General features: G+C 35.9%; 3 protein-coding genes across 5 annotated transcripts in view; 1 reads left to right on the top strand and 2 right to left on the bottom strand.

The window, feature by feature from the left end:
• LOC120330076 (alsin-like) overlaps window positions 1–10,692 on the top strand; it is a 30,052-nt gene extending 19,360 nt beyond the window's left edge. For 2 of the 3 annotated variants that reach the window (XM_078118273.1, XM_039396899.2), the window contains exons 24-39: window positions 774–944; window positions 1,343–1,464; window positions 2,120–2,252; window positions 2,906–2,991; window positions 3,366–3,467; window positions 3,583–3,787; window positions 4,142–4,277; window positions 5,473–5,585; window positions 5,713–5,827; window positions 6,281–6,438; window positions 7,605–7,713; window positions 8,203–8,372; window positions 9,040–9,119; window positions 9,197–9,342; window positions 9,593–9,690; window positions 9,763–10,692. In XM_078118273.1, coding sequence (XP_077974399.1) covers window positions 774–944; window positions 1,343–1,464; window positions 2,120–2,252; window positions 2,906–2,991; window positions 3,366–3,467; window positions 3,583–3,787; window positions 4,142–4,277; window positions 5,473–5,585; window positions 5,713–5,827; window positions 6,281–6,438; window positions 7,605–7,713; window positions 8,203–8,372; window positions 9,040–9,119; window positions 9,197–9,342; window positions 9,593–9,690; window positions 9,763–9,898 — 2,080 coding nt within the window. In that variant the 3' untranslated portion in view covers window positions 9,899–10,692. Of the gene's footprint in view, window positions 1–773; window positions 945–1,342; window positions 1,465–2,119; window positions 2,253–2,905; window positions 2,992–3,365; window positions 3,468–3,582; window positions 3,788–4,141; window positions 4,278–5,472; window positions 5,586–5,712; window positions 5,828–6,280; window positions 6,439–7,604; window positions 7,714–8,202; window positions 8,373–9,039; window positions 9,120–9,196; window positions 9,343–9,592; window positions 9,691–9,762 lie in introns of those variants that run through there. The other variant, XR_013479487.1, reaches the window with a different exon arrangement.
• Window positions 10,693–12,613: 1,921 nt separating this feature from the next.
• On the bottom strand, window positions 12,614–16,983 carry LOC120329819 (retinoschisin-like). Its single transcript, XM_039396604.2, has 7 exons — window positions 16,776–16,983; window positions 15,657–15,726; window positions 15,192–15,333; window positions 14,593–14,695; window positions 14,167–14,351; window positions 13,623–13,778; window positions 12,614–13,337 (listed from the first exon to the last, which is right to left on the bottom strand). Exons 1-7 carry the CDS (start codon window positions 16,840–16,842, stop codon window positions 13,197–13,199), a joined length of 864 nt encoding a protein of 287 aa, XP_039252538.2. The 5' UTR covers window positions 16,843–16,983; the 3' UTR covers window positions 12,614–13,196.
• A 727-nt stretch (window positions 16,984–17,710) lies between these two features.
• Window positions 17,711–20,629, bottom strand: LOC144430781 (zinc finger BED domain-containing protein 4-like). The gene has a single exon (XM_078118867.1). It carries the CDS (start codon window positions 20,259–20,261, stop codon window positions 18,282–18,284), a length of 1,980 nt encoding a protein of 659 aa, XP_077974993.1. The 5' UTR covers window positions 20,262–20,629; the 3' UTR covers window positions 17,711–18,281.
• Between the last annotated feature and the right edge of the window lie 3,207 nt (window positions 20,630–23,836).

Below are 23,836 nucleotides of genomic sequence, written 5' to 3'. Positions count from 1 at the left end.
AGCGTTAAAAATGAAAATATATCTTTATTCTTTGGTTAAAAAAACTTATAAACAAAGCTAGCCAGACATGATTATGATATGTGTTGGGGACATTAGAATCTTCCATCATCGACTGTGATATCAGCTAATGGCCCCCGTATCCATGCCATGCAGTCTTCACTGCTGTGACTTCTATTATGGATGGAATGTTATCACAGGCAACAAATTTGTGTGCCCTACAAAATTCAATTTGCTGCCACCCATGGGAACATATCGATATTGGGGACTGTAGAATTGGGATTATCGACCTCAAATAGTCCCTTGTGTTTGGGTTCTCGATGCGATGCCAAATTTTGGCATTGGTAATAGTGAATTGAAGGCTTCCGATATAAGCCTTTTTTAAACATTGTTTTCGAATTCTCCCTTTCTTGTTGATATAAGAACAAGATCACGAATCGTATCGCGACCGAGGGTCTCAGAATGAGACTGCTTTGCCAGTCTTCCATAAGCAAGCAGCCCACGCTCTACAGTTACCATTCTGAACGGATGTCAGCTTTTGATATTTCATAGTTTGACAAACGCACGTCGGGATCAGTTCAGCCAGATCAACTCGTCTTTTCACGAGAGCCCTTTGCGAACCATTCTTGCGTGTTATTTGCCTCTGAACCGAATGGAATGGTAACCTATGTTCATGAAATAATTGAGACGTATTTTTGAGTTTTCTCTCCTATAAGACACATATGAAAATTCTATATTCTTACGCAATCCTATTTATCCTATTATTGTTGCTTCAGGGCACCATCATCTGCAAGGCATGCCTCCCATACTTTCACTAAAAACAACGAATTAAAAGGTGTAACATTCACTGGTGCTTGGTATAATGGGAAACCTCATGGTAAAGGGGAGATGTGTTGGCCAGATGGTAGAACTTACAAAGGACAATATAAAAATGGCAAAGAAAATGGGTGAGGCTTGTCTTTGTAATTTCAATCCATATCTAAATAGGGGACTTAACAGCCACTACTGATAGCTGATACTTAACTACTAATGCATATAGCTTTACTGTGCTTATAAAATGTTTGCAGTTATCATATTTCCATTCAATTCATTGGGGGTTGTGGGGGGCATGAGATATACCTGCGAATCCATGAGGGGTGATCAGATGTGCGGTGGCAAACGTATTCCTAATGCTTTGCACGGTGTGCCACACCGCCGAACCAAGCTACAATGCCAATTGCCAACACAGTTAAGTCTAACGTTTTAACTTCTTGGACATCGCCCTAATACATCTTTGGCAGTACTATGTGAATGTGCCTTCAGAGTAACTTTACTGTAATATAACTGGGATTGTATTCTTTCTTAGATATGGTGAATGGAGGAACGCTCCTGGTGCTATATCAAAATTAAAATATCAAGGTTATTGGAAGGAAGGGAAGATGGAAGGATATGGAAAATTATGGTATAATAAATACCAGACTTACGAAGGTATGAGGGAAGACTGGGCTTGTGACATAGAATTACCTCTTTGTCATCTGCTAGGCTTTGGAAATTTAGTTGGACTACATTCAATAAATTGATAATGATGGAAAAAGAGTTAGAACTGTTGATAATGGATAAATATAATAGATGTATATGTGAACTCAGTGGCTGATGAGTCAATTTTATTGAAATAACTTGTAATGATTTTTCTTGGTGAATGAAAATCTGCTCATTTTTAATTAGCAGAAGTCAGTTTTAAGAATCTGTATTTTTGTATTTTTCAAATTTTGAATAAATCCTATTTTTTTTGTCTATTTATTAGATTGGAGATTGTTAACTATCAAAATTATTTTGATTTGAATCATTAGAAAGTCATCAAAACTTTTCTAATTTTTATAGTATTGAAAGTTGTATGAATTGAGGGTATATTATTTCACATGGCTAATTGCTTCACGTGTCTTCCTATATTCTCAGTATTACATGATAGGGATTTAACTTATGTTTAGTTCCTTGTCCGACCAGTAATTAACCGAAAAATTATAAGTACACTATACCAAGCTTTTAAGTTACTTTTTATAAGCAGCTGCAACATTTTTGAAGCTGATACACAAAAGTGAGCAAAAGCAAAAGTGTTACTCAATTACAAAAATTTCCTAATCAGGCTCATTTATTGCTGGTATGAGAGATGGGCACGGTGTGTTGCGTACTGGGTCTGTGACTGAAGGTTCTGTCTATGTTGGTGCCTGGAAGAAAGATCATCGTTGTGGATTTGGCGTTGAGGACAATATCACAAAGTATAATTTGGAGATTTTTAAAAATAAAGCTATGATAACTTGAAGTTTTAGTAATCTAGGACGCTTGGCATAAAAGTTCTCTCTAGAATATATTACGAATGACCTGGGTTCCGTTTTATCGTATCCATAATTTTGCATATGTGTGAAAATTGCAAAATTTCGGAGGAAATATGCACCTTATGGCTAGGATTCAAAGGAAATTATAAAAAACACTCTTTTTTTTAGTAGCTTTCTCTTTTATTTTTAGTTAACACATATCTTAGTTTGTGTCACCAATATTTAGGTCTGAAGTAACCAGATAATTCGGTACTTTCGTAGCATGTGTACCAGGTTAGGCCATGATTTCAGGTACAAATACTACAGGAGTCACTTGGATAATCCCCGAACTCGTAATAGAATTAAAATAAGGAAAATGAAATTAAAATTATGGCTTAACCCTAACCTGGTACACATACTACGTTCTGGTATCCGCCATCTTGGTTCACATACTACGGGAGCACGGATAATTCACACCGAATGTGCTCTTAGGTATATGAGATTTTCTGGCAATGCTGCACTAAAAAATTATGTAAAATAGAGATGCATTTTATGATCTTTTTTATTGAAAACCAGCTTAGAACTGTACAGATCTGAAATAATTTTTTCCTGTTCAGAGGTGAAAAATATCTTGGTATGTGGATGAATGATGAAAGACATGGAATTGGTATTCTGGTAACACTGGACGGACTTTACGGACAAAGTAAAAATTGTTAATCGCAAATTATTCGTTACTAATATAATAACTGAAAATCTATAGAGTTGCAACCACATATTGTCGTAATATAGTAAAAGTATAACTGATGTATCTACACTACATAACCTACTGAAATAATTAGTTTATTATATTTTTATGGTGCTCATGTCATTTTTGTGCCAGGAATATTGATGAATATTTTTTAATGCCTATGGCAATATTTGAAAAGAATAAATCCAGTTCTATGAATGATTCTAAATATTCGGGGAGGATTATTTTAGCGACAATGAATTGAAGTGATTGATCATTTGGTTTTCTGAGCGAACAAATTTGAGTATTGTTTGTTTTTATTAAAATTGAGATGGTATTAAAATATTTAGGTCGATTTTCGCATGGTGTTATGGCTGGAGATACTTTACTGATTGAAGGTCGTTATACATTCGAAGGTCATCTTACTGCAGGACTAATTTTGAATGGAAAAGGTACTTGAGTTTTTTGTACTTGAAATTTTGAGTCCTTAGATTTTTTCCTATTCCTCTTTCCTCAAAATCTTTCCATCCTAAGTAGAGATTTATTCTGAATTTCTTTGCGTTTTAGGTCGCCTCACTCTTCCTACTGGAGACAAGTTAGAAGGATCATTTTCTGGTCCATGGGGTGATAATATCAGAGTTTCAGGCAATTTGATTCGTCTTGATTTATCACATAGCAATTCAACCAGGCCAACTAGTCCAGGAACGCCGATTGACATCACGCCAAGTTTCAATAATTTTGCCCATAAAGATCATACGAAGAGTATACTAAGGTCAGTACAATAGTATTTGCATCAGATGCATAAACTCGATGGTGTAGGTAGCCGTCACCGATGTGTGGTTACAGCAATTCTATTAAACGAAGATAGTATCGACGGCCTACGCAACGTGATGAGCATTAGGGACAAGCTTGCAATCGCGCATTACTGATTACCGTGCGAGGGCCTAAGTTCCATGTCAGCCATGTCTGTTACAATACACTTTGTTATACACTTGTGTATAGCAAATATTTTGACAATAAATTTGCATAAAATAATGATGATTATGAACAGATGTTATGGCTAAAGGCTCAACTTGTAGGTGTTAAATTGAATATAATACAATAACATTTTACCTTTTTTTATTAGGCGATACAATCGTCATATCATGAGAAAGCATGTGGAAAACAAACATATCAGATCGTTTCCTCTTTCACTCCATCCTGACCTCAAGTGGACAGAGATATTTTCTCAGTGCCAAACTGCCCTCGGTTGTTTAATAAAGGTGTGTGTATCTTGGTATTGATTTAAGCATGTGATTTTTTAACAATAATCTATATTGTCTCCTCATACAGGTAGGGTTCTAGAAATTTTGAAGTGACAAGAAAACTTATAGCCCAAGAAAAGTGGCTTTTTTTAAAGTCTTGTTTTAGTTTTGGTCATTTATGGAGTTTAAGTCAAATGACTAATATGGTCACTGAGTTGTCTGCAAAATTAGGGCCGAATGGTAAATGAATCATTTATAACTGATTATAACATTTAATTAGAAATTGCACCATAATGTTTGTTGAAGATGTGCCAATGAATTATAAAAACCATCAAAATTTGGGTGAAATATCAGGCCCCGTCGGACTTAGTTTATGTTTAAGTGACTTCTTCCATTTTTAAGTGCTAAATATTGGAACTATATTTTTTCTATCAATTGCAAAGAAACAAAATTTTTTGCAATCCCAAGATCAACAATTTAACAAAATAATACACCAACATTCTTTGTATCCAATAAACTGAAGTCATGATTTAATGAGTAATTTTCCAGATTGGAAATCAGCATTATGTCATAATCATCTGTACCATATATTCATTTCAATTAATTAAAATAAAGTTTATTCGCGAAATGAAATTCTGGAATTTATTGCCCAGTATAACCAAATTATCACATTTCGAGGTTTTCATAAAATCGCATGTTTTAATAGTTTTTTTAATAGTACCACCTAAAATGGGAACTAAGGATAGGTTCTCATCCGATCACCATTCCACGTCGCGGATGGGATTAGTTAGCCAGTTATTTGTTTTCAGATGCATGAACTTGATGGTCGAGGAACCCGTAGACTACCAGCGGTGACGTGAACCACCCTACGGCGGCAAGGAGTCCAGCAATCCTCTTGCACCTAATTTACCCCGCATGGGTTCGAACCTGCGAACACACGCATGGTAATTAGAGGCGCGTTAGCGAGCGTATTTCCAGCGCTTAACATGATGTGTCACACCACTGAAGTACAGCTTTGAAACCCTGACCAAAAGATGTCTCCTGGCCTGAGAGATAAGATCAAAAAGTACATTGGTTTTGCTGTAGTGATATGACTATTTAGACATTCTATTCGCAAAACAGTGAATAACTTGTGTAGATACAAGTTTGAAGTTCTAGGTTCAAGTTTATCGACAGTTTTTCACTAAATAATAAATAAATACTCTTTCATAAGGATGACGAAAAAGTGCCAGAAACAAGAAAAGTATGGGATTCAGTTTCAATAGCTATGGCTAATTCTAAAAGAAAACGAAAGGAATTTAATCAACCACGTCTGTCACCACAAAAGTAAGTTCTTCTGAAATTTTGGAATTATTACTCTGGTTCACAAAAATTCAGTAAAGTTAAATATATTTTGCTGTAATTCAACCTAATCTTCTTGAATTGTTGCTCTTGTTTTGATGTTCATAATTAGAAAAGCAGACGAGACAAAATTACATTGGTTGGAAAAGGTTCCTTCTGTCGTCACTGAAGGAAACTCCAATTTGACCAAAGATGATGTAAATTGTATTCGAGAATACCTAGCACAGGTAACGAAGAATTTTGTTGGTCCTTTTATGAAGATTTTATATGATTTTATATTAACTGCAGTACAATTTTAGCTTATTATTTATAGATGTTGAATATTCAATCCAGATTGCTTTAGGATAAGATTTTCATATTTTCCTTGTGTGAGAGGAAATCTGATGAGACGGCTTAATTGTACCATGACCTCTCGTCTTTGTTTGGTATAAGATTAGTTTGCCGGTCGATGGTTGAGGAAGCCTTATCTGACTAGCTACCCTATGGCGGTGAGGAGTCATCAATTCTCTCACAATTATGGTCGCAGGTAGTCTTTTAGTACCGCTCAGCCTGATGACCCATCCGCCAAGTCTTTCTGAAATATTATCACAAACTAAATTATTTTTGCTACAGTTTTAACGAACAAATTGTCCTTCCTATTCTGACAACGGATAATAATTTTCAAGCTTTTTTGTATTCAGGCATTTAGTACCACATTACATCCATTGGGAGAGTTGGTTGAATCATTGGGGAACGTCTTTCGTGATTCGTACTCTGGCACCGGTGCCCACAAATGGTTGCTCACTCAAGCAGTAGCAGATGTGCGATCATTTGTACGAAGATCATATGATATTCTACAGTAAGAATATTATATTTGCAAATAACTATCAAATTTTTGGGAACCAAATCGGTTTGAAGAAAGAGTCAAATTGTTAATATGGGATTCAATCTGTGCTGAATTCGGTAGCTGAGTCTATTATCAAACTTATGGTGTTGTGTTCTGTAGTCCCTATGTCGAATCTCAAGTCTTCAGGTTTATCAAAAACTTAGTAGACCACTAACTATAATTTCCTAGAGATCAGGGTGAGGTTGTGCAAGTCTGTCAAGTTCATCAACTTTAATATGCATATAATTATTCACACTCAGAGAGCAATGCTCAAATATATGGGCACCGAGACCAAAGAAAGTAGTTCACAGTATCTAGTCTGCAATGTGTTAGCGGTATCAAATAATCTTCCAACTTTCGCATAGCACGAGTTCACAAAATAAACACGGTAGACAGTCGCCATGCTTGGCGGATTAGAAACCATGTCTTCATGATGCGAAATAATACAGAGAAATTTTGAATAAAATGTCAGCTCTCATATGAAATTTGGGAATAAATAAAAATTATTAGTCTTCTAGCGTCATCAACAATCTTTAATCCCAGAAAATTTTGAAGATACTAATTGGTCCAGTAGTAAAGAGAAAAGGGATTTTTTTTCTAACAAGAAGAAGATAAATATTAACAAGAAGTGGAAGAACAACAACAACATAACGAGATAGCGATCAAAGACCACCGACTTATCAATCTAGCGGCGTGTATCCTTCGCTCTGACTCAATAGCTACACCTCATGTCTCATCACTAAATAATCAATAACTCGCTAATTATACGACATAATACATCCAAAATCAATAGGACTTCTGGTCCGAGATATGATGAATGCAGGTACAAAATTTTGAGCAGATTCAACCTCGCTTTCGTGAGATATTGCGTAACGTACGAAAGTGTCTAACAGACAAATACAGAGATCCTATCAAGATCAATGAGCAATAAGAATACGATCCATAGATCCACCCCGTGTCCAACAAGATAATATTTTATAATGTATTCACATTTACTCAAGACAATGTATGAGCTAGTTTTTGTTCACAGAATGAAGGGATGAGATCGTCGTAAATAATCAAAGAAATAACCCAAAAGATATATTTCTATAATAAACAATGTTTTATTAATAAGTTTAATATTGGATTCTTCTTCTTAGATACATGTTCCCAATGCTTGATAAAGATCATGGAATATCACACATGAAAATTGTCGACATTCACGATGGAGAAAGTAATTCCGAGGACTTGACAAATAATATTGATTATGTGAGTGTATTGCATCTATTTATTTACATTTAGTTCAGTTAATACCATATTTCCCATTTACCGTGATAACCTAAAAACAAAAACCTTTATACTATTCAAGTAGATCTTGGATAGGGATGGATTAAATCAAATTGTCCTCACTTTTCTTCCAGTTGGAGGTTTCGGATTTATACAGATCTGAACAGAGCAATATCTGCCAAATTCAATGCCATTAGTCAAATACAATGAAAGATAAAATCAGCAAGAAAAGAATCGAAACGCTTGAGATTGCACATTCTATACTCTCTATGCATCTAAACAAATAACTGGTTAACTATTCCCATAACCGACATGAACCGGTAACAGAACGAGTGGCCATGACTGGTCCTATGATTAAGCTGTTCTATCGACTATTGGAATGAATATGAAAAACCGATCCTATTATATCACAGTTGTCTTCATTCTTGCCCGTATGTTTAGAGAGATTTCCATGTTATAAAAATTTTTTAGGTAACTGCCGGCGATTTACTATTGCCTGTACTTCTACCCAGAGTATATCCAACGTTATTCACTTTGTACGCACTTAAAAATGAAAACGAGGATAAATCATACTGGGAACGAGTTACTAGATTGAACAGACATCCCGATGTCGCATTATTATCATTTCTTGGAGTTAAACCGTGAGTTGTGTATTATCAATCAATCAAGTTTTTTATTTTTTTTTCCAACCAGTAAAAAAAGGGTACTCCTGAAGTATGCGCACCAAGATGTCGCACAATCTGAACCCTAACCTTGTACAAAACCTGCGTTCAGGTTGTAAGCCAACTTGGTGCGCATACTTCAGGAGGTCCAAAAAAAGGGTATCGAATACAGATTTGTAGATTAATACTTGCACATAATTAACATGGCATTGGTTATCATCACATCCAATTCATTCTCAAGTACATCGACTTATTATCCCAACAACTCTTTGTATGCACAGCCAATTAGATAGATAGGCTGTATTATACAGCTAATATCTTTCTGAAGTGCTCGATTATGAGGTTGTCAATTTACAATTTCGAAATAACAAGTTCATTTTTAATAGGTCTGCTATCCAAATTTTCCTTGAGATTTTCCTACTAGCTCATCATTATGTTTCTATAACAATATGCAAAGTATTAGCTGGTTGCAAGACACTAATTCATGATGCATCATTTATCCCAATCGTCGCTCAAAGTGAAATTGATAAAATGTTTACTATCTAATACTTCCTGAATATAAGGAGTTACTGACAGTGCAGTAGCAGGTCTGTTTCATGAACTAGGGTTGTGCATTTAAAATGATCTGAAAATCTCGTTTTTGCAGGAAATTTTGGCTTCTCGATGAGAAGGAAATTCCTCCTCTGGAATTGTCCCCCGAAGATGGTCAGCTATATGATACAGTTGGTAGGTATAACCGTATAAGCACCTTCGAACCACTCTTGACCCCCTAACTGTTAATGAAACCCTTTTACTTTTTACAGAGCAGGCAGAATCAAGTAAATGGAGGCATTTGTTAGTTGCACAAGCGCAAGATTGTAGTTTTTTGAGTGCAGTTGAAACATTACAACTTATCAGTACGACTTTTATACCTGCTGAAAAATTGAATGTCATTTACAGCACTTTCAAGGTATGTAGATATTCATCTTATTCAAAAAAATATTTTACTTCATGATTGACATTAAGCTCAGTTAAGGTTTAATTTAATAAATTCTGCACAATGTAATGCAACTACATATATATGTGCAATTTGAAGTGTGAATACGCAGGTTGTAGCACAGGGCACCAACCTTAGACCAATAATTTTCTAGTTTTATTTGAATTTGATACTATTTTACTAATTCCAGGTGTAAAACGACTTTATCGAATATGTTTTGCAGGCAATCAACGCGACTGTGCTCACTCATCACAAGCAAACCCATACTTGGTCAATGGATGATTTGTTTCCGGTGTTTCAATACGTCGTTATTCGTTCGAGGTTGATAGAAATTTTGAAATTTTAACTTTTTAAAGATAATTATGCGGACTAATATACTTTACTATTTTTAAGAATAAGCCACCTGGGTTGTGAAATTCAGCTGATTGAAGATTTCTTAGAGCCTGATATGTGCAAAGGGGAGAAAGGAATAATGTTTACGACTTTAAAAGCTTGCTACTTTCAAATCAGAGTCGAAAAAGATTTGTAGTAGTATTATTTTGTTCTCTGCAAAACTTTATTTCTTTAGAATTCATTTTTTCGTAGCACTTATAAAGTTAACCTTAGAAAGTTTAAATAGAAACCATACTTTGTAGGATAAATCTTTGTAATTGCGAAACATTAAATTCTTTGTGATCCATTGGATAAGTGATGATCTAGGTGTATTGGAATACACTCTGAATTCGCTATATTTGATCCAGTTCATTTTTGATTTTGAGAATAATTTAGAATGTCTTCATTTCAAGATTTGTCATTTTGAGACTTTGGTATAGGATCGTTAGATAAAAAAGAAACTTAGTTTCACTTCTAGCTCTTGAAAAAAGTAGAAAATCAATCTTATCTAACGAGCCATTGTGCATTACCGTATTTCATTACTTTGAATCAACAAGGTTTTCGTAAATTTATTCGCTGAACATTACTTATTATTTTAGAAAAGATATTTCAAATTCAGTTACTTCCCAGTCGCTCTATATGCATTGGCGATTACTGCAGTGGTTAACAAATAAGGTTATAGATTGGTAATTGTACAATAGGCTTTAACCTCTTTGGTTCTATCCCCTTAAAACTTAGAAATATCAGTTCAGATCAGTTATCTGGAATTCCCATTTCTTTTAAACTAGTTTTCTTACACTGTAGTACTATCTTGGGTTACTGAGAAATTCATTTTGTTTCATAAATTGGTTCTCACTGCTTATTTCTATGTATTTGTACAGAAATAATTATTTTCCAGTACAGAACTATGCAATCGTGCCATGTTTTTATAATAAGTTGTGTATGGCTGCATCTTGGAAAAGTTTTTTTTATCTTGGGAATTGGTAGAAAACATATTACCCAATAAAGTTTGTTCCAATTTTCACATACCCCCAGTGTTATACTCAGATACAGATGCATCTTGGCAAAATTGAAGGGACATTGTGTGAATCTTCGGTAACAAAAGGATATATATATATACTTGAGAAAATAATTGTCGGCAAAGTTTTGAGGCTTGTATATATAAAAGTGATATCTTTCTTGGTGACACCTGCATGGTCAACTACTGAAAATTCTTAAGTCATTTTATTCGTTGCTAGAAAGCTTATCTATTCCCAGCGTAATTACAAATTGACAACAACTGATCTTTACACGAAAATCGTTGGATTCCGTAACAGTGACTAATCGGTAAGAAATCAATTGCAGGGTAACAATTGAAATTCAGGCAGTTGACAATTTAACCACTGGTGTGTTGCAACGCTATTCAGGGTGCGTCGCGAAGTATTTCCAAATGTTACATACGTCGACTTGATCGGAAAATTGTGGCATTATCATTACGTAACAATTCAAATTATGCGCCGTATGCCGTTAGTATTTCAGTACGCCCTTACATGTTGGAAACTGCAGGTAGGCTACTAGGCAGATTAGTAATTTGTGTTGGCAGTAGCAAAGACGCCGGTTTATGTAATTGGTAATTTTAAGTCTAATGAGTAGGGCTGGGAATTTCAGGGAAAACACTTTAACCGTTAACCGGGTAATATTTATAATTTCAGCTTGTTACGTCACAATGGTTATAAAGTAATTTTGCGTGTTCTTATCCCGGTATCGCTCAAAATTATTCACGAATCGAGATAGTTTCATGATTCCTCTGCTGCAAAAGATAGGCAGCGTGGTTCGGGCATGTGGAAATATTTTAGAAAACCCGATTCCGTTGTTAAACGTCATTTATGTGACAAATTTTTAGTGTTCGATGTGCAAATTCTACTTCGAGATATATATCATAAAGAAAAACGGCATCAACTGCACACTTGTTGTATGGCATTGAATATCCGATTTTGCAATGAAATCGTGAACAATATATTTCGAAATCGACCGAAAACTGATTCTGAATTTATTATTGTAAATTTTCATTATCAGCAACCTTGGTACTTTCATTATTCTTCACATTTATTGATTCCTTACCCACACAGTTAGTAATATTTTTTTGAATTAAACGCCGCAAGAGATAAATTTGCGATGACATATTTGACAATATTGTACGGTATGAAGATGATTTGTACCTGAGATGTCAGTTAACGGTTAAAATAAATCATAACCGTTAATCATCTGGAATCGGTTAACCATTCCCAGCCCTACTAATGAGCCGTATTCCAAATACTGACTAAACAGGGTTAATATACTTTATTTTAAGATCCTAACTCCCTTTGATTCTTGAAAGCCAAAAATGGATAATTTTTTTAGAAGAAAAGGTAACGAAGTTAAAGCCAAAAAGGGAGGCTCAAAATTGTAGTGAGAAAATATGACTTTGATGTAGTTTCATTAAGGCAGGAAATGGCTTTGAGCCAGAACTAGCCTCGACTTGATCTGATAATATTATATGCATGCTCAAGTTTTGCATTAATAGTAAATTGCATGGGGATGCATTGTTTCTTTTCTCATATTTAGCATCTCATTGTGTGTCGCGCAAAAATGAATGTCAGTAAAAGTGGTTCGCGAACTGAAAAAGATTGGAACAACTACAGTAGAACATGCATATAAAATTAGCTATCGGTACCTTTTGATGGGAACTGTTTTAAATTTTTTGGACTAAATGATTATTTTGAATAAGTGGACCAATGGAATACGTGACAGCGCAAAGTCAAATTTAATGTTTACTGAGGAATCGTCAGAATTAAAGTAACGACTTAATGTTTGCAGATGTTGGAAGCTGTTAAGAGAATCTAAAATGCACACATTTGTTGTGAGATGCTTTGTTATATTTTATGTTATCTACAGTCCACAAAAATTACAGTATAACCCAGGGTTTCCCAAACTGTGGTGCGGGGGTCCGTGACAACTGCAGAGGGGGTCCACAACGATATGTAAAGTCTGTTCGGTATTTAATGATTGATTTCAATTAAAGAGAAATTGCATATTTTTGGTTGAGCTTCGCGGACGAATATGCATTGCTGTCAGAAAAGTCAAATAAAAATTCTTTTGCAACGGCCAACATTTGTGATGCAGCATTTTCACTCTTATAAATATGATGACAAAATACAGGTAGAGACTTGCAGCCCGGTCTATAGGTTTGCTTGTCACAAATTGCTCCGAGAATCGAAAAATTGTGCAGTGAGAAGCAAGCTAATTCATCACATTAATGTCATCTGTGTTGTGGATTGAAACATTATCTTTACTTGTTGGTAAGGCACTGGAATTGATAGGCAAAGCGTGGGGGTCCGTCAAAATTAGGATTCTCAAATAGGGGTCAGCGGCCCAAAAAGTTTGGGAAACTCTGGATTATAACCCATTCTCTTTATTTCACATTGTCTGGTTCAGGGCTAATCACAAACTATTACTTCTGCCCTCAGTGAAATATGATTTTTCCATGATAATGGAATCAAACGAAGGTATCTGGCAGCGAATCTAGGATAAAAATTGTTGGTCACTCTTCCGTCGGCGTCCGTGTTTCCTTCGAATGTCTGAAACCAATACATATAGTGTAGAAACACCCAGTGATATGAAATCAGGGAAATCAACGCTTTATCTGCCAAAAATCTTTTTTTGGGTTCTATAATATATATCTATAAAACGACGACAAGCGAGCAACATTCATTTTTTCTGAAGTTGATGTTACGGTAGGGGACGTAAGAAATACGCCCAAATTTTAGTGAGATATGTAATAATAGTCCCACCGTTTCCTAACTTTGAGGTCGTAGAGATAGTATTAAATGAGCAGGTTACAATTGAATGAATTGAAACTTTACCTTAGGTAATCCAGTCTCATTCAATGCATATAGCCACTCGAAACGATCAGAAATTTTGTTCTGAATGTTAAACGACTTAATGTACTGTTCTTCTCCTAATCTTTTAGATCCCTGGGTTACTATTCCTCTTACTTCGTAAATTTCTCCCAGATCGACCTGTATTTATGTGAAAAAATCAACGTTAGAAAAAAATTAGATCTAAACCTAAATAAATCAATTGATATTTTTTGTAAAAAGGTGACTGTGAACTGACTGAACAATTTAGAAAAATTGAACTTTCGATAAATAAAGGGTACTCTCGAAGTATGTGAACCAAGATGGCGGACACCGGAACGTAGTATGTGTACTCCAGGTTGGGGTTAGGCCATAATTTTTTTCCAATTTTCCTTATTTTAGTTCAGGTACTAGCCAAGCGACTCCTGTAGTATTTGTACATGAAATTATGGCCCCAAATCCAACCTGGTACACATAGTACGTTCCGGTGTCCACCATCTTGGTTCTCATACTTCGCGAGTACCAAATAAATTACTATTCTTTGTCGCACCTGCCACCATTGTGCTTTATCATCAACTGCTGGTCTCCATGCATTAACCAATGATCCCTTATCAAGACGGGCTTTGTAAGAATGCCAGTCGCCCATCCACGTAAGAAAAACTCCTGAAGATCTGAAATTTCTGTCCGCAAATGTGTGTGAGCGCAGTCCCAGTGGTCGTTCACACTTGGTTGACTCTAAATTTAATTATGGAATTTCATTTTAAAATCGAAGCAATATATGACAGATTTCATAAGAATTTGCAATAAGATTGATCCTTGTACCCAAACCTTACGCACGACAATCTCAGGGTGGTGACAAATACGTGTTTAACCTACTTGCTTAAATGGTTAATACTTTATTTTCCGTTAAGGACACATGCGATATTCAGGTACTTTACAGGTAAAGTTCTAACTAACAATATAGTAGCAAAAATACCGAATTTGAAAGAAAAACTGTGCGTCCAATGGTCAGCGTGAGTTGATTTAATGCCATTATGTACAGTTGATGAATAATATCTGCGTCCAGGAAGGCGGCGAACCTGTTAAATGACAACATAATGATAATATATTTCATCTCGCATTCGTTTTCTAAGAATTATAGTTGATTTTATTTTTCATTGATATTTGTTGAGTGAATTATGTTTCAAAGTCACAGACCTGACCGGATTTAAATGATTAGATGCGGCTAGGCCGTTTGTGAGAATCCTCTTAAACCTTTGAGGCCCTAACTAATATATTATGACGTCATAATACGACTTCACAGACTATAATAAACGACTTTTAGCGTCAAAATTCATCAATAATTTGTTAATTTGATTGAGCGGGGAATAAATATATATATTGGAACTTGCTTTTCAGATAAAGTAGATATCGGTTCTGAAATTCATCTAGTGGAGGCAGTCACTAAATGAGAAGTTGGCATTTTTCTGATCCGAGTCCAAGAGCCATGCATTTGATAAACTGATACTCAACAGTAAACACAATCTCGACCGGGAAATTCATTCGAAATTAGATTTTAACAGCAAAGGCAGTCACCTGCACTGATCCTCCATCATTATTGATTACTCCCGCGTGTATAGCTGCCTTGCATATGCTTGAGTCATCAGTGTATACAATTGATCCCTTAACTGGCACAGAACTTGTTAGGCAGCCTTTGACACATTTTGCATTGAGAAGTCTAGAACACCAAAATTTATAAATCGGCATTTGTAGTATCAATTCGAAGTCTTAATTTCATGGTCGTTGGTAAACTCGGTCAAGACTTAAAATGTTATTACTGCATGTCTTTATCAATTTGGAATATCGCTTTCACACAAGTTTTTGAATTATAAATGTATATGTATATGATTCGCACAGAAGTGAATCGAGATGATTTAAAATAATTTAATTCGTTTGTCCCGCCATTCCAAAAAGCTTATAATAGCATAATATAAGATTTGAAAATATCTGAACCTGCTTAAAGGTAAAATATGATGCCGGCAATATTTAAACATATCATACCCATTGTGGAATTCCGTAAACCGTCGCGCCTCGTCCGAACACCTCAATGTCCTGATATCCGCAATTATTACTGAAAAAATTTCGCAAATGTGATGATAATGCTGTCCTTACCACCAGAACAGCCGGAAAACGACAACGAGAAATGTGTGTATATATTCATATTTATGCGCCGATGGCACAAAAAAAAACGCTTACTTACGAGCACAAATAATGAAATATAAAAAAGTCTTCTGTGGAATAGGCTATAGCATACTTTTATTCATTCAATTTTGTAGTCCTTTGCGACTAAATATTTTACCCAATAGTTTGATAGCTATTTTTGAGCATAATGCGCACCACGTGACATTTACTCAGCTGAATGCTTACCGATACACATATAAATTTTCAACGCGATAGTCCTGGATTTGCAATTTTGATTAGTCATAAAAACTAAATGCCCAAGTGTTTGAGCATTGTTCTGTTTAGATAAATTTTCGACCAACAATCAAGTTTTCTAGTTTTTTTCGTTCGATTTACCAAGAGAATGTGTATAAAAATGATTAAATAAATGTATTGTTAAAGGCTTTATGTATAGCTAGGAATATATATTCAGATTGTTTTCAGCAAAATAGCTGTTTTAGAAATAATCCAATTGCTGAAGAACGTTGAAATTGACTACACATTTGTTGTTTTATTTGTTTGGGGATAAATTGGCTACATTCAAATACTTCAAGTAGTCATATTGTTGATTCTATATCTTAACAAAAAATTGAAGTAGGCTAACAAGTGATCGACCTGAATTTCGTTCAGCATTTCAATTTTTATCTCTATTCACATCTAATAATACTACATTTTTTTTACAATTTAAACAATATACGGTATATATATTTTTTTTGTTAATTGCCAAAATCATTCGCCTAACATTTGGATTTGCATAGTCGGAGTAATGCTTATTTTGAAATAAACAACTTATTACTCTCTCTAAATCTAAACTATCTAGTTAGTCTGCCTCATGGCGAGTCAACACCTGACTGAAGTAATTGCATTTTTTGCATTACATGAGTAACTTTTAATTTCACTCTGGAACTTCATCAATATGACTAGTAGCTTGTTAAAAAAAACAAGAGAATAAATGATTACCAGAAAATAAACAGGTAGAAACAAAAGTCAATAACATCTTCTCCCGTAGAATCCAAGCCAATTTCATAGTCGATCTTGTTTCAAAAACCTTGAATCAACTAAATGCTATCTAGAAATGCCAGAAGCTCGAAATGCGCGGCCTATCACAGCATTATCGGTTATGCACTTCAGGAAACAATCGGAGAGATTTTTTTCGTCAAACAATCAAACATTTTGGCTTGCAGCTACGTTTATTTTTCAAGCATCGAATTTTGATATCGGACAATTTCCGACTAAAATGGCATGACCAGAAAAAACAGGTACGTTCCTAGAAACGTCCTGTCTCTAGCGTGGGAACCGCTTGAAAGAACCTTTACAGCATAATCGCCATAACAAGCAACAAGCTTTGCAATATGGAGAAGATTTGAAAAAGCATTAAAAAAAAACTATAAAACCGATTGGCCGTATGGAATATTTGTCATTGATGGATTTGACAAAATTAGACATATTTACTATGAACAGGGCTGTGTAGTCAGGGAAAATTTACACTCGACTCCAAACTAGAGATGTACCGATACCACTTTTTTCACCGATACCGATACCGATCCGATACCAACGAAAATGACCCGATACCGATACCGATACGCCGATATTCAAAATTGCCGATATTACCGATATTCCGATACCGATATTCTAATAATATGTAACAACATCAATGTGTATATATGTACATAATGCTCTCTGGCTTACGAGACGATTGGGATAAAATACCTGTATGCATGCAGTATTTACAGTGAATAATATTTCAACTTGAAAGTCGGATATCTCAGAACACGGGAACGTGTCAAAACTGCTAACGGTTTATTAAAATACTTGAATTAATTGCATCATAATTTGCATTCCAAAAGTGTACGTATACAGAGATAGGGGTCAATCCGGCTAATTATAGTAAAATGTAATAAACGACGTAAAAATACCATCATAGATAAATTTGATAATAATTTGAATTTAAAAAGCTCAAAGCGGCAATAAAACGTCATGATACTAGACGACATAATATCCGTTTATGCTTCCTGGTCGCAAGGATAGGGGACCCCGTCCTCGTTAGGTTCGTGGCACCGCCCGTAATGTGCTAATTTGGGCACCGTGATGGGTACACCCGAAGTATGTGAACCAAGATGGCGGACACCGGAACGTGGTATGTGTACCATAGGACCATAATTTTATTCCAATTTTAGTTCTATCACGATTTCGGGGACTAGCCAAGTAACTCCCGTAGTATTTGTACTTAAAATTATGGCCCAACCCTAGCCTGGTACACATACTACGTACCGGTGTCCGTCATCTTGGTTCACATACTTTGGGAGTATCCCGTGATGCGCTGCGTTCGCTCTGACTCCCTAATCTCTAAACCACACTGACAATCATCAAATTCTGACTACAACAAAAACTACACTGCCTTTCAAAAAAGGCCATTTTTATTTATTTTATCACAACAACGAATTGACATCTGTCATTCAAGATACTTTAATACTGAAATTCAAAATATCTCAGATTATGATTTAAAAACATTAGCTCCTCAGCAGTATCAGGTGATAGTCTGTTTCGATGAGGCGTATAAATATTTCCGCCAATGCTAAATAGTCTTTCACTTTCGACAGAAGATGGTGGGCAGGAAAGATATTTGTTTGCCAGAGAACTCAAGCAAGGAAATATCGATTTATTTTGTTTCCACCAGTATATGGGATTCTCGTCTTTTTCGATTCGGCGACATGAAACATATCTCTCAATCTCTGAGAATAATGTCAAAGATTCGCTTCTAGACGATTTCTTATTAGTGGCATGATCCTCAGTTTCCATCACAAGACGATCATAACATTTTTCGAAATCCAAATCACTAAAGTCGTCTTCACGCGGAGGCAAGTTACCGTTATCACTTCCCGACTCCGTCCCACTTGAGCATGATGTTTCACTTTCGCCTGTATGAATTGCAGCGTCTAATTTGCGTTTCTCGAGCGTCTCCAACAATCTTTGGCGGATGGTACCTCGATGAAACTTCGAAGTTTCGATAAGGCGTTCCGCCCCAAAAAGGACGTCTTTATGCCTTGGGTCGAGGAATGTTGCGAGAATACAATTGTAGCTATCCATGTACTTTTGAAATCTTAGTTTTGCCGAAGTTTTGAATGAAGTCAGTGTCCCACCAAGACCATGAAATCTCGGTCCAGAAATTGCTACATCCAACAAGTGCATGATATATTTAACCTGTGGAATTATTTCTGATATCGTACTTGAACGAGCACTCAGTCGAACAGTAACTTTGTGGAATATTTCAAGGAGTTTCACTAATTTACCCATTAGATTCCACTTATTAGCATCGATTGTTGGTAAGTTAGGAGTATCGAGTACATAATTTGCAATAGCGACCTTTTGCTCAAACATTCGCTCCAACATGAGGTAGATACTATTCCACCTTGTCGGAACGCTGTTGAGGAGCTTATGCTGCGGCAAGCCATGCTGCTTTTGAAGTTTGGTGAGTTTGTTATTAGCCAGCGCTGAATGACTGAAGTGACTAACGATTCTTTTGCATTGTTCAAGCAATTCTTTAATTACATCTTGCTCCAAAATAGAATCCTTAAGGACTAGTTGGAGCGTATGCAGGAAACAAGGCAGAGCATCATAGCCCGTGTCCGCTATACCTCTCACCATATTTGATCCGTTGTCTCGCGCAAACACGTGAACTTTATAGCTGGGAATGTGGAATTCATGTAATACCTGATAGATAATATTTGTGATATTTGCAGAAGTGTGAGAATCCGGAAAATGAATTGTGCGTAGCACAATGACGTTATCTTGAAAATGTTCATCGATCGTATGGGCAGTAATGCTTAGAAACGGCGTGTTGTTTATACTTGTCCATATATCGCTGGTAAAACTTATATTTTCTGAATGCTGGACGATCATTTGAACTTTCTCTCGAACAGATTTATAGATTGACGGAATCACAGTTTCAGAAAAATATTTGCGACTAGGGATATTGTATCTGGGTTTTGTATGGCCCATTAAACGTTTAAAGCCCACGTCTTCAACTATTGAGAACGGCTGACAGTCCGTTGCTATCATTTCTCCAATTAGTCGGTGTAAAACCTTGGCTTCAGAGCTGTTTATGTCCCACAATTTCGATCTTGAAAAAGCTTCTTCTACGCTGAGCTGTGATTTACGATCGCGGTTTGTTTCTCCAGATTCCGACTGAAATCGTTTAAAGTACGTCTCAACACTCGTACCTGTGTGCCTTTTGGCCTCTTCCTCTCGAATTCTTCTCTTTTCTGCCTCGAAATCTTTTGGGTGGTAAATTTCAAGGTGCTTTTTCAAATTTGAGGTGGTAAACGATTTTGAGGATTTCCCGCCTCTGGACACAATGCCACCACACAGCTCGCATTTAACCTTACATTCATCTTCTTTTACAACTTCAAAGAATTTCCATACCACACTACGCGATGGACCAGCCATTTTCGCCAATCACTCAGGACAAATGCCGTTGAACCAGGAGAGCGGCGAGTAGACAGGTTTTAGCAGGCACGGGCAGATTCGTTTTACTGATTCAAACATCACATTATGACGTAACAAAACAAATCGACCAAGCGTCAAAACATTCAAGGTGCACAGATACACAGGCCATAAATACTATTTCGATGATGTTTCAATTACCCATGTTAATAAATCATTACTGGCGAAGTTCATATTTGGGTTATGCTTGAAGTGACCCCTTGCGGCGAGCCGCCTGTAAGTGGGTTTGCAGAAGCCGAAAATATTATATATATGATTTCAGCTCCCAAGAACCGTAAACTAACTTGTACCTCAAAACATTCTACATGAGATCTGAGAGCTGAATATATCGGTAATATCGGTATATTTTTAACCGATACCGATACATCACCGATACCAAAAAAATGGCCGATATTGCCGATACCGATACCCGATACCGATACATCGGTACATCTCTACTCCAAACACGGAGCCTTTCAAAAAGCCAGTCTGGGTCAACAAGGCGTCAGGAAGCGCTTGGCACAGCACCTCTGATTACCCTGCGTGGGTTCATAGGTTCGAATTCCGCTATGTGTGAGAGGATGTCATATGATTGAGCCGTCTTATCGGCTTTCCTCTGTTCCGGGATTATTATGTAAATCATATATATATCGACATTGAAATTCTGAAAGTTCGACACGGACTCCGGAGTAAATAAAATATCGGTACTGAATCCGACTCTCGGATGTTTGAAAGTATGAATCTTATTCATAATGTCAATAAAACACGCCGAACTTGGATTCCGCAGCCCTTTTTAGTGGTGCTTTGCGTACTTTTAATTCTTGAGTACCGGTAATAAAGTTATATAGATTCGAGAGTTTAACTTCTGAAAGAAAACTTAAGCATACTTTTGTAATGAATTCTTCTTTTTTAGTCTTCATTTTTATTTTTTTTGTAGCTTATAGCAGACCAAGACATAAAATTCACATAAAGGAAACGTACGATACACAAGCGGTTGGGGAATGATAAACAGATGTGACGACCCGTATTCGTAAATGTAGAACACCATTATTTGATCTACTGTTAAATTTTGTATTATATTGTTGGGGACACTGATGTCGATGTAGTACTGTCAATTCAGAGACAATGCATAGCATGTCATATCAACGGTTACGGTCAATCTGTAACCTGGCGTCCAGTTTGGATAAGCTACCGATACTAGGGATGGGACGAGTCCGGCATTACAGATTTTCGACGAATCCGAGTAATAGTAGGGTGACCATACGTCCTCCTTTTGGAGGATTTGTCCTCCTTTTTCGTTAAAAAATTTGCGTCCTCCAAGGACGCTCTAAAATGTCAACATGTCCTCCTTTTTTCACGGGATTAAATATTTAAAATTCTCTTACAATATCAAAAGTTTTTGATATGTCAAGAAAATTCCAAAGTCAGTAGAGACTTGTAATTATCACTATATACATGACAAGCAATGCATTGCGATAGCATGTAGCAATTGGGTTTCACAATTAGGTTTTACGCCATTTCACCTTGTATTTCGCAATTTATGAAAATTTGAATTTGGACAGAAAATTACGCCAATATACCCAGTTTTACGATATTGAAAAAAATAACCCTGCAATGTTGACGACGATTAAAGGAACTGCCAAATACTCATGGTCTAAGAGCAAATCAATCGATTGTCCTGCATATTTTTTAGTACAACAAAAATGCGTTATTTCATTGTCGTCACTTCGTCTATTGTCACTTCTATATTTAATTCTAGGGAATTTAGTAGATATATTATAATTTATATCTCATACACAGATGAAATGTGGTTCTACCAAACAATGTGTTCTCCTTTTAGGGTTTAGAAATATGGTCACCCTAAGTAATAGGTCAAGGACTCGAATTAGGGTTGAATTATCCGGATAGCGGTTAACCGGATATCCGGTTAACCAAGAGTTATTTTGCTATCTGATATCCGGATATTATTGTGACGGTTAACCGGATAATAGAGCGGTTAAAATAATGCATATGCGCATTAGCGATTTTTATGTTTTGTTGAGTGGCGACTGACATCTCCCAGAGCATATAATAACAACTTTTTCCACTCTTAATCTGTCTATATTTTAGCCATCCGTAGACTGGTGGAGTGAACTTCACTATTACATCACAAAACACGCAGAACAAATGTGATTATTGCGCTTATTAGAAGAGCTCATTCGCTTTATAAAGTTAGAATTGAGGTGGAGGTACAGTTTAAGCAAGACTAACTTAAACGAATTCAGTTGAATAGCATTGGTTGGGTGGGTGTGGGTTTGTTGCTTTTTCGTCGGGTGTGGCTTTTAGTTGTTGCGTGTATCGAAAGAACGCATTTCATCATGAAGTAAATCAGTTTGAATTTCGAGGACTTATTTCACAACACTTCCGATTCCATGTAATCTGTGTAGCATTTCAAAATTTTGGGTACACGACCAAATGTTATGTGCTTGCTTTTAACTTTGGTGTTTTTTTCAAATTTCCATGTATCAATCAAATCAATAAATATACCAGCCGAAATAAATCTATTCTATCTAAGTCAGGTGTATGTTAAACTAATTGAACTTAAAAGCTTAAAAAAATAGTCATCGTGAGTCTGCGACACCGAAATTTAGTATGAGTCAAAATTTAAAGAAACTATGCTCTGGAGTCTAGACACAAAAGAAACTTCCAAAAAATTTAACATAAAAAAAAGAATAAGATAAATTTTTACATAGGATTTGAATATGAGAAAATAACGTAGCAGTCGAAGGAAAGAAAATAAGGACACAGTATTTAAAAAAAAATTCATTATATTATCCAGCTGTACTTCTGTACGATTACAGAGCTTAAATTTTTATTTATTGACACATGCAACATAGAACTGTGTGGTGGTTTCTAGTCAAAAAATCTTGTGAAATCGGTTCTCTGAAATTATCAGTAACTATCCGGTTAACCGGATAGTTAAAATACGAAATACCCGGATATATCCGTTATCCGGATAGTATAAATTATAGGTATCCGAACTAACCCTAACTCGAATCGAATCTGCCGAGTCCGTGACGTCATAATGGAAAAGCAGAAAAACGTGTTTTTGACCATGCTACAGCATGGTGCGCTCACAATTTTACTATGTCATGTGCGCATATATATGGTAGAGAAATGCCACTCGTCGTCAATACAATGTGGTACATCTGCTTGCAATTTAGTAGTTCATGTAAACGTTTTAAAACTCTCCATGCTTTCCATTGCCTTTTTAGCGATTGGATTGCACGCAATAAACTCGATTTAAAAGAGGTATTTATGAGATTCCACATTTGGTTGATCCAGAGCATGTTTCATTTTTACGCGAATTAAAAATATTGCAATAACACATATTTTATTGTGTACCACGCGTGTATACCAAAAAGGATAGATAGTTTGAAAGCGACTGGCGCAACATCATTCAATTCAATTCGTTTATTACTCCAGACCGCTGTGGTCCATATAAAAACAACACAACAAATAAACATAAGCAAAACAAAAATAACACAATAAATACATAA

Source organism: Styela clava, chromosome 12 (assembly GCF_964204865.1).
Source record: "Styela clava chromosome 12, kaStyClav1.hap1.2, whole genome shotgun sequence".
In the NCBI taxonomy this organism is placed as follows: Eukaryota; Metazoa; Chordata; class Ascidiacea; order Stolidobranchia; family Styelidae; genus Styela; species Styela clava.
Note: the sequence above shows the minus strand (reverse complement) of the source record. Positions and strands in the feature narration are given on the sequence as shown.

Bases quoted from the DNA above. Each gene is read 5' to 3' on its own strand.
- LOC120329819 (XM_039396604.2), bottom strand. From the start codon at position 16,842: ATGAAATTGGCTTGGATTCTACGGGAGAAGATGTTATTGACTTTTGTT. The intron at 15,727-16,775 runs GTAATCATTTAT...AAATTTTTTCAG, and splicing joins TTCTACCTGTTTATTTTCTG to TAATAATTGCGGATATCAGG. The intron at 13,779-14,166 runs GTGCGACAAAGA...ACATAAATACAG, and splicing joins ATAAAGCACAATGGTGGCAG to GTCGATCTGGGAGAAATTTA.
- LOC144430781 (XM_078118867.1), bottom strand. From the start codon at position 20,261: ATGGCTGGTCCATCGCGTAGTGTGGTATGGAAATTCTTTGAAGTTGTA.